Source organism: Oncorhynchus mykiss, chromosome 16 (genome assembly GCF_013265735.2).
Source record: "Oncorhynchus mykiss isolate Arlee chromosome 16, USDA_OmykA_1.1, whole genome shotgun sequence".
Lineage (NCBI taxonomy): Eukaryota > Metazoa > Chordata > Actinopteri > Salmoniformes > Salmonidae > Oncorhynchus > Oncorhynchus mykiss.
Window position 1 is genome coordinate 8,886,297 of NC_048580.1, and position 15,696 is coordinate 8,901,992.

The window sequence follows — 15,696 nt, forward strand, 5'->3', positions numbered from 1 at the left end:
TTGGAGGTGGATGGTCCATCATGGTCTGGGGAGGTATGTCACAGCATCATCGGACTGAGTTTGTTGTCATTGCAGGCAATCTCAAAGCTGTGCGTTACAGGGAAGACATCCTCCTCCCTCATGTGGTACCCTTCATGCAGGCTCATCCTGACATGACAAACCACCAGCCATACTGCTCATTCTGTGCGTGATTTCATGCAAGACTTGAATGTCAGTGTTCTGCCATGGCCTGCGAAGAGCCTGGATCTCAATCCCATTGAGCACGTCTGGGACCTGTTGGATCGGAGGGTGAGGGCTAGGGCCATTCCCCCCGGAAAAGTCCTGGAACTTGCAGGTGCCTTGGTGGAAGAGTGGGTTAACATCTCACAGCAAGAACTGGCAAATCTGGTGCAGTCCATGAGGAGGATATGCACTGCAGTACTTAATGCAGCTGGTGGCCATACCAGATACTGACTGTTACTTTTGATTTTGACCCCCGCTTTGTTCAGGGACACATTATTCAATTTCTGTTTCTGGAAGTTGTTCAGTGTATGTCTCAGTTGTTGAATCTTGTTATATTCATACAAATATTTACACATGTTAAGTTTGCTGAAAATAAACGCAGTTGACAGTGAGGAGACGTTTCTTTTTTTGCTGAGTTTATATAGCCTAGATATTGTGCTGCTCTTTTTCCTTTAGTTTATAGCAAATTGTACTTACTTACTTTTTAAAAAAAACTCTGCATTGTTGGTTAAGTGTCTATTTTGTTCATTGAATGTGACAAATAACGTTTGATGAGGAAACCAAATTGTAATTTGGGTGAACTACCCCTTCATGAATCTACAAAACTCCAATCCGTTTCGTATATTTCAGATTCCATCGTTTACATTCAGCCATCGATATGCGCTTCAGCCTACAGTGCAACCAACCGTGATTTTTACTTTCTATTTATATTTTGGCTGTCATTGGTAAACAATGTGTATCTGCCTAGCCAGTCTTTGAAGGGATTGGGACGTTGAGCTATCAGTCACCTCCTTTCCTCCCATTTGGTCTCCATTGGTTGGCTGTTGTCTTTTCTCTTTCTCTCTGTCGCGGCGGTGTGTCGGAGCTGCTGTGTCCCCGATCTGGCACGTTCCAAGCCAAATTCTTAACGGTTTTACAATTGGATTCCCCTTTTACGAAATCTCCACATTTCTAAACCCTGCCGAAATTAAAGCGAGTGCTCCCTAATTAGCGCCTATCCCCCCCCTCCACACACACACAGTCTCAAAATTAGAACCCCCAAGAAGATGGCGGTGGGGTCGGCAGTCGCCCGGCTTGAGGGCCGAGAATTCGAATACCTGATGAAGAAGAGGTCGGCGACCATCGGACGGAACTCATCGCAGGGCTCGGTGGACGTCAGCATGGGCCACTCCAGTTTCATCTCCCGCCGGCACCTTGAAATTTTCACCGCGGGTGAAGACGGGACCGGTAGCGGGGAATTTTACCTCCGATGCCTCGGCAAAAATGGGGTATTTGTTGACGGGGTGTTCCAGAGACGAGGGGCTCCACCTCTGCAGCTCCCACGAATGTAAGATGGGGTAGTATTTGATATTTTATGTCGCGGTAGAACCGCTAAGGTAAAGGTGATGATATTCTGACCTCGCGTTGTTATTGTTTTGTTCCCTGGCCGCCGCACGTGTTGTGACAAACACCCGGCGCCTGTCCACACAGCGAGCCGCTGGTAACGCTGGCTTTGTTTGCATAAGGGGTACGCGAATCACAAACACATGTTTTTTTGTAATTTAACATTACTAAGCGTGCGTATCTAGGTACTGTATTTGGCTGGTTATGTCTGTATACATATGTCTTGCTATCAAAACGTGTTTACGATGGAAAATGTATGTAGCTAAGGTTAGCTGTACTTGTGCTATGGGCCATGCTTTGGCTAAATGTCAGCTTGGTTTCTAGGCGGATGTGTTGCAATGTTTGCACAGCATAATGTTCAAAGAAACTAGCCTGCACCGTGTTTTGTTATTGTCAGTATGGGCTGTAATATCAAGCTGAATTGATAGTTTTTCCAAATGTTTACCCGACGTTTCCGTTTACATTCTAGCAGACGCTCTTATTCAGAGGGACTTACAGTAGTGCGGGCAATTATTTGTCATACTTTTTCGTACTGGTCCAACCGTGGGAATCGAACCCACAACCCTGGCGTTGCATGTGTCATGCTCTACCGACTGAGCAGGAAATTACAATAGTGGGTTAGAAATAGTATTGATTGGTACGCGGTTCTATTAAATCGTAACAATCGGTTTCTTTTTAATATATGTTTTATTGTCATATACACTGGAAAGGTGCAATGAAATGTGCTGTTTTACTGGTCTGAAATGTCGAATAGTTCTATGTCACAGTCAACTGGTCCCATAGCCATAATATGGTCCAAGTTTACCCCAATGTAATAGTAAGTAAGAACTGTTATGTAAGCTCCATTTATAAACCCTGTTAATAGGCTAACTCTTCTGGCCCTTATCAGAGTGCCTCTGTATGTGTTGATACCCATTCAACACTGCTGCTGGCGTGTTGCAGTCAGAATGCAGACTTTTTAAATTTAACTAGAATAGTCAGTTCAGAATTATTATTTTTCTTTTTTACAATTGCAGCCTACCCCCGCCAAACCCTCCCCTAATCAGGACAATGGGCCAATTGTGTGCTGCCCTATGGGACTCCAGATCACAGCCAGTTGTGATACATCCCGGGATCAAACCCGGGTCTGTAGTGACACCTCTAATACCGAGATGCAGTGCCTTAGACTGCTGCGCCACTCAGGATCCCAATTAAAGAGACATTCTCACTATTATTGTTGAGTGAGTCTGGGTAGGTGTGGATGGCTGTTCTACAATTGTGTCCTTAGACTCTCTCTCCCCCCTTTCTTTCGCTGTTCTCCAGGTGCTGTCTCCGGTTCCCCAGCACCAACATCAAGATCACGTTCACAGCCCTGTCCAGCGATAAGAAGGAGCGTAGGAACGCGTCGGAGTCACCGGTAAAACCCGTCCAGCCCCAAATGGCGCCGCTGACCATCAACATTCCAGACAACATCGCACACCTCATAAGCCCCCTGCCCTCACCCACCGGCACCATCAGGTGAGACTGAAGTGAAGTTCGAGCCATGAAACGTTCAGAGCGTTGCAGATGGCAGGGTTATTCAAATCTGGATCAGGAAGCGAGTGCCGCCACTGATTTTCAAAAACAGCAATACTCCGAACCTCCAGGCTCAGATGTGAATACTCCTAGTAGAGCTGGGCGATATGGACAAAAATACATTTTGTGGTAAATTGACTGAATTATCACAATAATGATAAATTGAACAATAAATTCATAACATTAATATGCACTAGTAACTTTTGAAATATTGCCCTTAAAACTACTAATACAACTTTTGCATGTTGTAGCTATCAATTTTCCAGTTACCAATAGCCCATAGTAGCAGACTTATATAATTTAACACTTCACATTCCTTCAATGGCTAAGTATCGTTATTATCGATCAGTAAAATGTCCATGATAAATGGTCGGTAATGGATACCTTTTGGGTTTATCGTCCCAGCTCTAACTCCTGGCATATACACTGAGTGTACAAAACATATTAAGAACACCTTCCTAATATGGAGTTGCACTCCCCCCTTTTGCCCTCAGAATAGCCTCAATTGGTCGGGGCATGGACTCACCATGGTGTTAAAAGTGTTCAACAAGGTTGCTGGCCCATGTTGACTCCAATGCTTCCCACAGTTGTGTCAAGTTGGCTGGATGTCGTTTGGGTGAGGGACCATTCTTGATACACACAGGAAACTGTTGAGCATGAAAAACCCAGCAGTGTTGCAGTTCTTGACACACACTGGTGCGCCTGGCACCTGCTACCATACTCCGTTCAAAGGCACTTACATGTGTTGTCTTGCCCATTCACCCTCTAAATGGCACACATATACAATCCATGCCTCAAGGCTTAAAAATCATTCTTTAACCTGTCTCCCCTTCATCTACACTGATTTTGTTGTGGATTTAACAAGTGCCATCAATAAGGGATCATAGCTTTCACCTGGTCAGTCTATGTCATGGAAAGAGGAGGTGTTTTATACAGTGCCTTGAGTCTTCTTGGCTTGGCACACCTGTATTTGGGGAGTTTCTCCCATTCTTCTCTGCAGAACCTCTCAAGTTCTGTCAGGTTGGATCGAGAGTGTTGCTGCACAGCTATTTTCAGGTCTCTCCAGAGATGTTAGATCGGGTTTAAGTCCAGGCTCTTGCTGGGCCGCTCAAAGAGATTCAGAGACTTGTCCCGAAGCCACTCCTGCGTTGTCTTGGCTGTGTGCTTAGAGTCGTTGTCCTGTTGGAAGGTGAACCTTCGCCCCAGTCTGAGATCCTGAGTGCTCTGGAGCAGGTTTTCATCAAGGATCTCTGTACTTTGCTCTGTTCATCTTTGCCTCAATTGTGACTAGTCTCCCAGTCCCTGCTTCTGAAAAACATCCCCACAGCATAATGCTTCCACCACCATGCTTCACCGTAGGGATGGTGCCAGATTTCCTCCAGACGTGACGCTTGGCATTCAGGCCAAAGAGTTCAAGCTTGGTTTCATCAGACCAGATAATCTTGTTCCTCATGGTCTGAGAGTCTTTAGGTGCCTTTTGGCAAACTCCAAGCGGGCTGTCATGTGCCTTTCACTGAGTAATTGCTTCTGTCTGGCCACTCTAGCGTAAAGGCCTGATTGGTGGAGTGCTGCAGAGATGGTTGTCCTTCTGGAAGGTTCTCTCCCATCGCCACAGAGGGACTCTCGAGCTCTGTCAGAGTGACCATTGGGCTCTTAGTCACCTCCCTGACCAAGGCCCTTCTCCCCCGATGACTCAGTTTGGCCAGGCGGCCAGCTCTAGGAAGGGTCAAGGCTGGTTCAAAATTATTCAGTTTAAGAATACTGTGTTCTTTGGGACCTTCAATGCTGCAGAATTGTTTTTGATACCCTTCCTCAGGTCTGTGCCTCGACACAATCCTGTCTCTGAGCTCTTTGGACAATTCCTTCGACCTCATGACTTGGTTTTTGCTCTGACATGCAGTGGACCTTCTATAGACAGGTTTCTAAATCATGTCCAATCAATTGAATTTACCACAGGTGCACTCCAAGTTGTAGAAACATCTCAAGGAGCTCAATTTCGAGTCTCATAGCAAAGGGTCTGAATACCTAGGTAAATAAGGTATTTTTGTTTGTAGATTGCTTAGGATTCATTTTAGAATAATATTGTAACTTGTGGAAAAAGTGAAGGGGTCTGAATACTTTCCGAAGGCACTGTGCATACTGATCCACCAGAGGTTTCAGACATTATGGTTATGGGTTAGGTGTCTTGGATGCTTGTTGGATCTGAGATCTTTTCTGCCATCGCAGGATCTCCTTGTTCATCACCAAATCACAGTCTCTCCCACTCAGTCTCACCGTTAAATTGTTTCTCGCCCCAACAGTGCTGCCAACTCCTGTCCAAACTCCTGTCCGTCAAGTCCCCGAGGGGCGGGTCTGTCTGGCTATAGGATGGGCCGTGCACTGACCGCTGACCTCATCAATGAGAACTCCCAATCAGACGAAAAGGACGGCTCGGGGGGAGACAGCCCCAAGGTGAGACACCAGCATCCCAATAGTCCCAAAGTGGCTTCCTCTCCTTTCCTCCACGCTGATATGAAGAGGTCAGGCAAAGCAGTATAATTGAAGTCAAATGAGAGACCTGTCCATCTCTTACAGAGCATTGTCAATGAAGGAAAGAAGATGAGAGGATTCCACTTTAGACTATTGAGGTTTTCGCCCAGTGCTGAGATGAACCGGTGACATTGAATATAGAAATGAGTCTAATCGAGCTAAACAAATCCCTGTTTTGCCCTGACAGTCCTATAAATTCTACACAATGCGTTTCTATCTCCGTGTTCTGTAATGTGGCACCGTCCTGAACACACCCCTGACTCCATTGTCTTTTGTTTTGGTTCTCTGGGATCGGTTACTCATTGAAGGAAAATGTAGACTTTGGAGTGACAAATCCCGGTGAACTATAACTCTACTTGTTTTCAACATGTGTGTGACTAACGTGAAACTGAAAGTTCTCACAAAACCGAACACTTGAACCTTTTTTTTAAATTAAAATGTTTATTGACCCAGATAAACACATGCAATACATACACATCAATCATAGCATAAATCTAATCCAATATCTGTAGCATGAAATAAAATGCTTTCTCATTTGTTCTGTCCTCAGGATGACTCCAAGCCACCGTATTCCTATGCACAACTAATAGTCCAGGCTATCACAATGGCCCCCGACAAGCAGCTGACTCTGAATGGGATTTACACACACATCACCAAGAACTATCCCTACTACAGGACCGCAGACAAAGGCTGGCAGGTCGGTGAATCCACCCTGTATTTCATCCTGCTGTGGTATATTTCTTCCAACATCTATGTAAACGGCAATCTTTCTAAGTTATCCAGTCTCACGTTATCCATTACAACCTGTCTCTCATGGTTTTGAACTGAACTCTTTATCAGTTATATCTTTCTGTTCTAGAATCTCATCTATTGTTTCTCTCGCTCTTTCTGTCTATAATTCCATCCATTCTCACTATGTCTCTACTCTGCTGTAGAATCTCAATCTGCCATAACCTTGCCATTGTAATGAATACTGTCTACTGTGTTCTAGAATCTCAATCTACCATAACCTTCCCATTGTAATGAATACTGTCTACTGTGTTCTAGAATCTCAATCCACCATAACCTTCCCATTGTCATGAATACTGTCTACTGTGTTCTAGAATCTCAATCCACCATAACCTTCCCATTGTAATGAATACTGTCTACTCTGCTGTAGAATCTCAATCCACCAAAACCTTCCCATTGTCATGAATACTGTCTACTGTGTTCTAGAATCTCAATCCACCATAACCTTCCCATTGTCATGAATACTGTCTACTGTGTTCTAGAATCTCAATCCACCATAACCTTCCCATTGTCATGAATACTGTCTACTGTGTTCTAGTATCTCAATCCGCCATAACCTTCCCATTGTAATGAATACTGTCTACTGTGTTCTAGAATCTCAATCCGCCATAACCTTCCCATTGTAATGAATACTGTCTACTGTGTTCTAGAATCTCAATCTACCATAACCTTCCCATTGTAATGAATACTGTCTACTGTGTTCTAGAATCTCAATCCACCATAACCTTCCCATTGTAATGAATACTGTCTACTGTGTACTAGAATCTCAATCCACCATAACCTTCCCATTGTAATGAATACTGTCTACTGTGTTCTAGAATCTCAATCTACCATAATCTTCCCATTGTCATGAATACTGTCTACTGTGTTCTAGAATCTCAATCTACCATAACCTTCCCATTGTAATGAATACTCTATCTACTGTGTTCTAGAATCTCAATCCACCATAACCTTCCCATTGTAATGAATACTGTCTACTCTGCTGTAGAATCTCAATCCACCAAAACCTTCCCATTGTAATGAATACTGTCTACTGTGTTCTAGAATCTCAATCCACCATAACCTTCCCATTGTAATGAATACTGTCTACCGTGTTCTAGAATCTCAATCCACCATAACCTTCCCATTGTCATGAATACTGTCTACTGTGTTCTAGAATCTCAATCCACCATAACCTTCCCATTGTAAAGAATACTGTCTACTCTGCTGTAGAATCTCAATCCACCAAAACCTTCCCATTGTAATGAATACTGTCTACCGTGTTCTAGAATCTCAATCCACCATAACCTTCCCATTGTCATGAATACTGTCTACTCTGCTGTATAATCTCAATCCGCCATAACCTTCCCATTGTAATGAATACTGTCTACTGTGTTCTAGAATCTCAATCCACCATAACCTTCCCATTGTAAAGAATACTCTGTCTACTGTGTTCTAGAATCTCAATCCACCATAACCTTCCCATTGTCATGAATACTGTCTACTCTGCTGTAGAATCTCAATCCACCAAAACCTTCCCATTGTAATGAATACTGTCTACTGTGTTCTAGAATCTCAATCTACCATAACCTTCCCATTGTCATGAATACTGTCTACTGTGTTCTAGAATCTCAATCCACCATAACCTTCCCATTGTAATGAATACTGTCTACTGTGTTCTAGAATCTCAATCCACCATAACCTTCCCATTGTAATGAATACTGTCTACTGTGTACTAGAATCTCAATCCACCATAACCTTCCCATTGTAATGAATACTGTCTACTGTGTACTAGAATCTCAATCCACCATAACCTTCCCATTGTAATGAATACTGTCTACTGTGTTCTAGAATCTCAATCCACCATAACCTTCCCATTGTAAAGAATACTCTGTCTACTGTGTTCTAGAATCTCAATCCACCATAACCTTCCCATTGTAAAGAATACTGTCTACTGTGTTCTAGAATCTCAATCCACCATAACCTTCCCATTGTAATGAATACTGTCTACTGTGTTCTAGAATCTCAATCCACCATAACCTTCCCATTGTAATGAATACTGTCTACTGTGTTCTAGAATCTCAATCCACCATAACCTTCCCATTGTAATGAATACTGTCTACTGTGTACTAGAATCTCAATCCACCATAACCTTCCCATTGTAATGAATACTGTCTACTGTGTACTAGAATCTCAATCCACCATAACCTTCCCATTGTAATGAATACTGTCTACTGTGTTCTAGAATCTCAATCCACCAAAACCTTCCCATTGTCATGAATACTGTCTACTGTGTTCTAGAATCTCAATCCACCATAACCTTCCCATTGTCATGAATACTGTCTACTCTGCTGTATAATCTCAATCCGCCATAACCTTCCCATTGTAATGAATACTGTCTACTGTGTTCTAGAATCTCAATCTACCATAACCTTCCCATTGTCATGAATACTGTCTACTGTGTTCTAGAATCTCAATCTACCATAACCTTCCCATTGTAAAGAATACTCTGTCTACTGTGTTCTAGAATCTCAATCCACCATAATTTTCCCATTGTAAAGAATACTCTGTCTACTGTGTTCTAGAATCTCAATCCACCATAACCTTCCCATTGTAAAGAATACTCTGTCTACTGTGTTCTAGAATCTCAATCCACCATAACCTTCCCATTGTAATGAATACTGTCTACTGTGTTCTAGAATCTCAATCTACCATAACCTTCCCATTGTCATGAATACTGTCTACTGTGTACTGTAATCTCAATCTGTCTACTGTGTTCTAGAATCTCAATCCACCATAACCTTCCCATTGTAATGAATACTGTCTACTGTGTTCTAGAATCTCAATCTACCATAACCTTCCCATTGTCATGAATACTGTCTACTGTGTTCTAGAATCTCAATCTACCATAACCTTCCCATTGTAATGAATACTCTATCTACTGTGTTCTAGAATCTCAATCTACCATAACCTTCCCATTGTAATGAATACTGTCTACTCTGCTGTAGAATCTCAATCCACCATAACCTTCCCATTGTAATGAATACTGTCTACTGTGTTCTAGAATCTCAATCCACCATAACCTTCCCATTGTAATGAATACTGTCTACTGTGTTCTAGAACTCGATCCGTCACAACTTGTCTCTGAATCGCTACTTCATCAAAGTGGCTCGGTCTCAGGAGGAGCCAGGTAAGGGATCTTTCTGGAGGATCGACCCCTCATCAGAGGGCAAGTTGTGTGAACAGGCGTTCAGGAAGCGCAGGCCCAGGGGGGTACCCTGCTTCAGGACCCCACTAGGCCCCCTCTCATCCAGGTAAAATAGTTCTCACTAGAAGTCACATGCTCCTATATTTCCCTCTCGTATATATTGTAGTTTGAAATGGCATGCAGTTCTCCAGCAGTATATTAACTCACCACTACCCCCTGTGGGCTCAGTTAGTCAGTGCAGGTAGAGGAAATTATTTATCTGTCTGGGACACTGTGCTCTAAATTATTCAATGGGCTCTGGGTAGGATGTTTCTTTTTGGCATGCAGAACACAAAGATGAATGTACACTCACATTTGCTAATCATTCTAATAGTCTTCCTGCTGTTGTCCCTTCAGGAGTGCCCCGGCCTCTCCTAGCCACACAGGGGGACTGTCGGCCCACTCCAGTGGAGTGCAGTCCCCAGAAAGCCTGTCCAGGGAGGGTTCCCCTGTGCCCATGGACCCAGAGCCAGCCCGGGCCATAGCCCCCACCACAGCCACTGCCCTACAGCCCAAACTAGCTGTCATCCAGGAGGCCCAGTTCGCTCAGAGTGCTCCTGGTGAGTTATGTTATGTTGGAGGTTGTTGTTTCAACTGTGTTGGTGGGTGGTTAACAACTGCACTTCCTGTCTGACCTCTGATACTTGTCTCTGATAGGCTCCCCTCTAAACAGCCAGCCGGTGCTGATCGCCGTGCAGCGACAGTTACCCCAGACTACCATGAAGCCTGTTACCTACACCATGGCAACGCCCGTCATGACAACAGCTGTAAGCTCCGCCCCCGTCATGCAGACGGTACATGTACTCCAACAGATCCCGATGGTCACCATGGCTACTATTGGTGCTACACAGAACTCTGTTGTTACGGTAAAGACAGAACTGCAGGAGAACGGAGGGGGAGACCACAATGGGGTCAAAGGTGAGGAGACAAAGTTTGGCATATAGATTTACAGTCAAATGTACATTTTCTTTGCTGTACCAGTCCCTTTATAAATGAAAAACTGTAGTCATGTATCTCAGTGTTTGTCTCTCTTCAACCAGTCAAAGTGGAGCCGGTCCCAGCCGTCACTGCTTCCTCTATAGGCAGGGCCAATCGCATCATCCAGACCTCCCAGGCCACGCCCCTAACAACGGTTACCATTTTGCAGCAGGCCCCCCTGGGCCAGCATCGGCTTCCTATCAAGACCATCACACAGAACGGGACTCGCCTGATCCCAATTACTACTGCTGCTAACACAGGTGAGACACACTCAAAATGGCACCTAACACCCATGAAGCTTGTAAAAAATGGCACGCGATTGGAATGACTTGTCTAAAATGACCTGCCGTTTCACTCAGTAATGCTTGTTTATGTCAGGGTTACCTTGAATCCAGTAGTAAAACTCTCTCTCCTCTCAGCAGTGGTGAACCCCCTCCACCTGTTGGCAGCCCACGCCTCGGCATCTGCGTCACTGCCAACCAAGAGGCGGAATGGGGAGCTGGCCGACCACTCCGAACCCAAGAGAGTCAAAATGGAAGAGGGGGGCGAGAGCATTATCCCCGCTGTAAACAACTCGCACACAAACAGAGACGAGGAGAATGGGGTTAGTGAAAAGGCCAGCGATGACTAGAGGTCCTGACCCCTCTCCTCAATGAGCCCCCTCTCTGTTCTCACCCCTCCCCCTCGACCAGACTCCCACTCTAAATCACGTTGATCATCTACTCAAAGGGAGGAAAGAGATACAAAACGTGTGACCAGTAAACAGACCACTCACTCAGTTAGTATAAAAATAGGAAAATAATCATTCAAAAAGAGAAGGCAAATGAAGTTGCTAAAGAGCTGACACTGTTTTGGAGAGACTCGACCTTAAGAGAAGCACGGTAACCCTTCATTATATAAGTTATTCAAAAAGTAGTACATAAAAAAACAAAAAATGTTAACAAGATGAAAATGGAACTCTAGACTACCAGAATCACCAAGGCTTCCACTGCTGATTGGTAGGTTCCCCTGTCAGTTTTTACCCAGGACACGCCCCCCCAATGGAGGGATGTAGCCAATGGCGTCATCCCGGCAGCATGATAGACAAGCTCTTTAATATTTGGAAAGAAATGACTTCAACGACCGTTAACAGTAGTGTATTCCCTAAAAGGGAAGTGTGTGTGGAACCATTCCCTGTATCTCTGGCAGCTAGCCTTCATGTCGACCTACCTAAAGCAGTCGTGAGTGAGTAGAGATGTCGTATTATGTTGTACACGTGTATCCTAGGATCGTCTTTGAGTGTACCGCCCGTTTTCCAAGGCACAGACATTTTAGTAATAACCATACTAAAAGCTATAAGAAGTGGGTTCGAAAAAAATATTTAAAGTCACCTGATATTGTGGAATCTTTGTTCAGTGAAATGAATGTAGTCTCCTTTTCCTTCAAGAAAACACTTATCTATTGAGTGGATTGTTTTGTTTTTCTGTTGTCAAACCCAAAAGAAGTTTCCAAATCACTGTACATCTACAGATGTCATATTTTAACAAATATCCTATAAGAAAAAAGTATATTTCCATGCGTGTTTGCCCCGTATGCTTCATCAATGCTTTGCATGTTACCGAATTTAGAGAATGTACCTGAGCAGTTAACTGAATATGGAACTCAAGAAAATAAGACTGAATCTATGCTATACTGTATGATTCTGACCAGTAAAGCACTTACCCTCTCCATGTATTTTATTTACCTGTTTTATTCTGTTTTCCCTGTCATCAATGGCTGTGTTTACCTTTTTGTGTTGAAAGTCGGCAGTCTCTTTGCTTGATTTATTTTTCTTCTGTTCTGGCTCCCTGAAGTCTCTTCAGATTGTATTTGGTTTCCACAAGGGAAAAAACAAGTGATATGTTTGTTCTGCTTCGGTGGGTAAATGCATCCTTTTTTTATTTTATATATATATAAATTAATTTCAACCTCTGTCCTGTGTCTTACTGTTTTCTGTCGGTGTGTTTTTGACTCTGCTACTGGTAAAGGCGCATTCACACAGAGAAACAGACACTCTGTGTTTTGTCGCCTTGTCAAAGAGCATTATTTTCAACCTGAGATGCCTTGAAGGTGCAAATGCCAGCCACGGTGAGATCAACCATCCTTTTGCAAGGCATCTGGTTGACAGCAGTTGAAACCTCACCATGTAATGTAACGTTGGTGAATCTCTTATTTCCTCTAATGCAGTGGTCTTCTAGTGGCCCAAGGTACAATAGGTTCTGTAACACTGGAGAGAAACTACACTATAGAGAAGCAGCCGCTCGGCAGATAGTTAAGATGAGGGAATACCAGTCTAGTTCTAGGAGAGTAGGTAGGACGGGGTTTGTTTCACCATGACTGCAGCTGTATTCCTGGGATTTTTGTTGGTGTTCCAGGAAGTTACTGCGGGGGGCAGTGCACAATTGCCCAGCATCGTCCAGGCTATGGTTTGGCCAAGTTTTTTTTTACTTAGCTCATCGCGCTCTTGCGACTCCTTGTGGCAGGCCGGGCGCCTACAGGCTGACTCTGGTCATCAGTTGAACGGTGTTTCCTCCGACACATTGGTGCAGCTTAAGTGAGTGGGTGTTAAGAAGCGTGGTTTGGCGTGTCATTTTTCGGAGGACGCATGACTCTACCTTCACCTCTCCCAAGCCGATTGGAGAGTTGCAGTGATGAGACAAGAACATAAAAATATATATTATTTAACCTTTAGTTAACTAGGCAAGTCAGTTAAGAACAAATTCTTATTTACAATGACGGCCTACCAAAAGGTCTCCTGTCAGGACGGAGGCTGGGATAAAAAATGTCATCAAAATATAGGACAAAACAAACATCACGAGAGACACCACAACACCACATAAAGACAGACCCACTGAACTGAAAAGAGGAGCGACCCAGGGATGTGTGTGCTTTGAGGACCTTTAACAGAATGTGATTGGCAGAACGGTTGTATGTGGAGGATGAGGGCTGCAGTAGATATCTCAGATAGGGGGTAGTGAGGCCTAAGAGGGTTTTGTAAATCAGCATAAACCAGTGGGTCTTGCGACGAGTATACAGAGATGACCAGTTTACAGAGGAGTATAGAGTGCAGTGATGTGTTCTGTAAGGAGTGGTAAAGAACATCTAGCCGCTCGAAAGCACCCTCACCTGGCGATCTATAAATTCAGGGTTAGTTTGGCAGCTGGGGTGAAAGAGGACCGATTACGGTAGAGTAATCACAAAATTGGGAGAAGAATTGGGTGAAAATAAAAAAAAGTAGTGCCCTATATAGGGACTAGGGAGCCATTTTGGACGTAGCCATGAACTTCCCCCACGAGGATTCGTCATGTAATGGATACGAGAACCAACTGGACCACTTACACTATATATACAGTTGGAGTCGGAAGTTTACATACACTTAGGTTGGAGTTATTAAAACTTGTTTTTCAATCACTCCACAAATATCTTGTGAACAAACTATAGTTTTCGCAAGTCGGTTAGGACATCTACTTTGTGCATGACACAAGTCATTTTTCCAACAATTGTTTACCTAAAGATTATTTCACTTATAATTAATTCACTGTATCACAATTCCAGTGGGTCAGAAGTTTGTATACACTAGTTGACTGTGCCTTTAAACAGCTAGGAAAATTCCAGAAAATGATATCATGGCTTTAGAAGCTTCTGATAGGCTAATTGACATCATGTGAGTCAATTGGAGGTGTACCTGGATGTATTTCAAGGCCTACCTTCAAACTCAGTGCCTCTTTACTTGACATCATGGGAAAATCAAAAGAGATCAGCCAAGACCTCAGAAAGAAAATTGTAGAACTCCACAAGTCCGGTTCATCCTTGGGAGCAATTTCCAAACGCCTGAAGGTACCATGTGCATCTGTACAAACAATAATACGCAAGTATAAACACCATGGAACCACGCAGCCGTCATACCGCTCAGGAAGGAGATGCATTCTGTCTCCTAGAGATGAACGTACTTTGGTGCGAAAAGTAATCAATCCCAGAACAACAGCAAAGGACCTTGTGTAGTAGATGCTGGAGGAAACCGGTACAAAAGTATCTATATCCACAGTAAAACAAGTTCTATATCGACATAACCTGAAAGGCCGCTCAGCAAGGAAGAAGCCACTGCTCCAAAACCGCCCTAAAAAAGCCAGACTACGGTTTGCAACTGCTCATGGGGACAAAGATCATATTTTTTGGAGAAATGTCCTCTTGTCTGATGAAACAAAAATTAAACTGTTTGGCCATAATGACCATTATTATGTTTGGAGGAGAAAGGGGAGGCTTGCAAGCCGAAGAACACCATACCAACCGGGAAGCACAGGGGTGGCAGCATCATGTTGTGGGGGTGCTTTGCTGCAGGAGGGACTGGTGCACTTCACAAAATAGATAGCATCATGAGGAGGGGAATTATGTGAATATATTGAAGCAACATCTCAAAACATCAGTTATAGCTTGGTCGCAAATGTGTCTTGACAATGACCCCAAGCATACTTCCAAAGTTGTAGTAAAATGGCTTAAGGAAAACAAAGTCAAGGTATTGGAGTGGCCACCACAAAGCCCTGACCTCAATCGATAGAAAATTTGTGGGCAGAACTGAAAAAGAATGTGCGAGCAAGGAGGCCTTCAAACCTGACTCAGTTACACTAGCTCTGTCAGAAGGAATGGGCCAAAATTCACCCAACATATTGTGGGAAGCTTGTGGAAGGCTACCCAAAATGTTTGACCCAAGTTAAACAATTTAAAGGCAATGCTACCAAATACTAATTGAGTGTATGTAAACTTCTGACCCGCTGGGAATGTGATGAAAGAAATAAAAGCTGAAATAAATAATTCTTTCTACTATTATTCTGACATTTCACATTCTTAAAATAAAGTGGTGACCTAAAACAAGGAATGTTTACTAGGATTAAATGTCAGGAATTGTGAAAAACTGAGTTTAAATGTATTTGGCTAAAGTGTATGCAAACTTCTGACTTCAACGGTACAAAAGGATGTGGACACCCCTTCAAATAAAGGGG

General features: G+C 43.5%; 1 protein-coding gene across 2 annotated transcripts; it reads left to right on the top strand.

Moving 5' to 3' along the window:
• The first annotated feature begins 1,043 nt into the window (after positions 1–1,043).
• On the top strand, positions 1,044–12,632 carry LOC110491313 (forkhead box protein K2). Of its 2 annotated transcripts, none has more exons than XM_021564676.2 (9): positions 1,044–1,549; positions 2,908–3,102; positions 5,460–5,610; positions 6,239–6,385; positions 9,577–9,770; positions 10,061–10,263; positions 10,361–10,621; positions 10,744–10,941; positions 11,101–12,632. In XM_021564676.2, exons 1-9 carry the CDS (start codon positions 1,269–1,271, stop codon positions 11,310–11,312), a joined length of 1,842 nt encoding a protein of 613 aa, XP_021420351.2. In that variant the 5' UTR covers positions 1,044–1,268; the 3' UTR covers positions 11,313–12,632. The 2 variants fall into 2 exon arrangements, with proteins under 2 accessions (XP_021420351.2, XP_021420352.2); XM_021564677.2 differs by having other exon boundaries at positions 11,104–12,632.
• Positions 12,633–15,696: the final 3,064 nt, after the last annotated feature.

Bases quoted from the DNA above. Each gene is read 5' to 3' on its own strand.
- LOC110491313 (XM_021564676.2), top strand. From the start codon at position 1,269: ATGGCGGTGGGGTCGGCAGTCGCCCGGCTTGAGGGCCGAGAATTCGAA. The intron at 5,611-6,238 runs GTGAGACACCAG...TTCTGTCCTCAG, and splicing joins CGGGGGGAGACAGCCCCAAG to GATGACTCCAAGCCACCGTA. The intron at 6,386-9,576 runs GTCGGTGAATCC...ACTGTGTTCTAG, and splicing joins CCGCAGACAAAGGCTGGCAG to AACTCGATCCGTCACAACTT.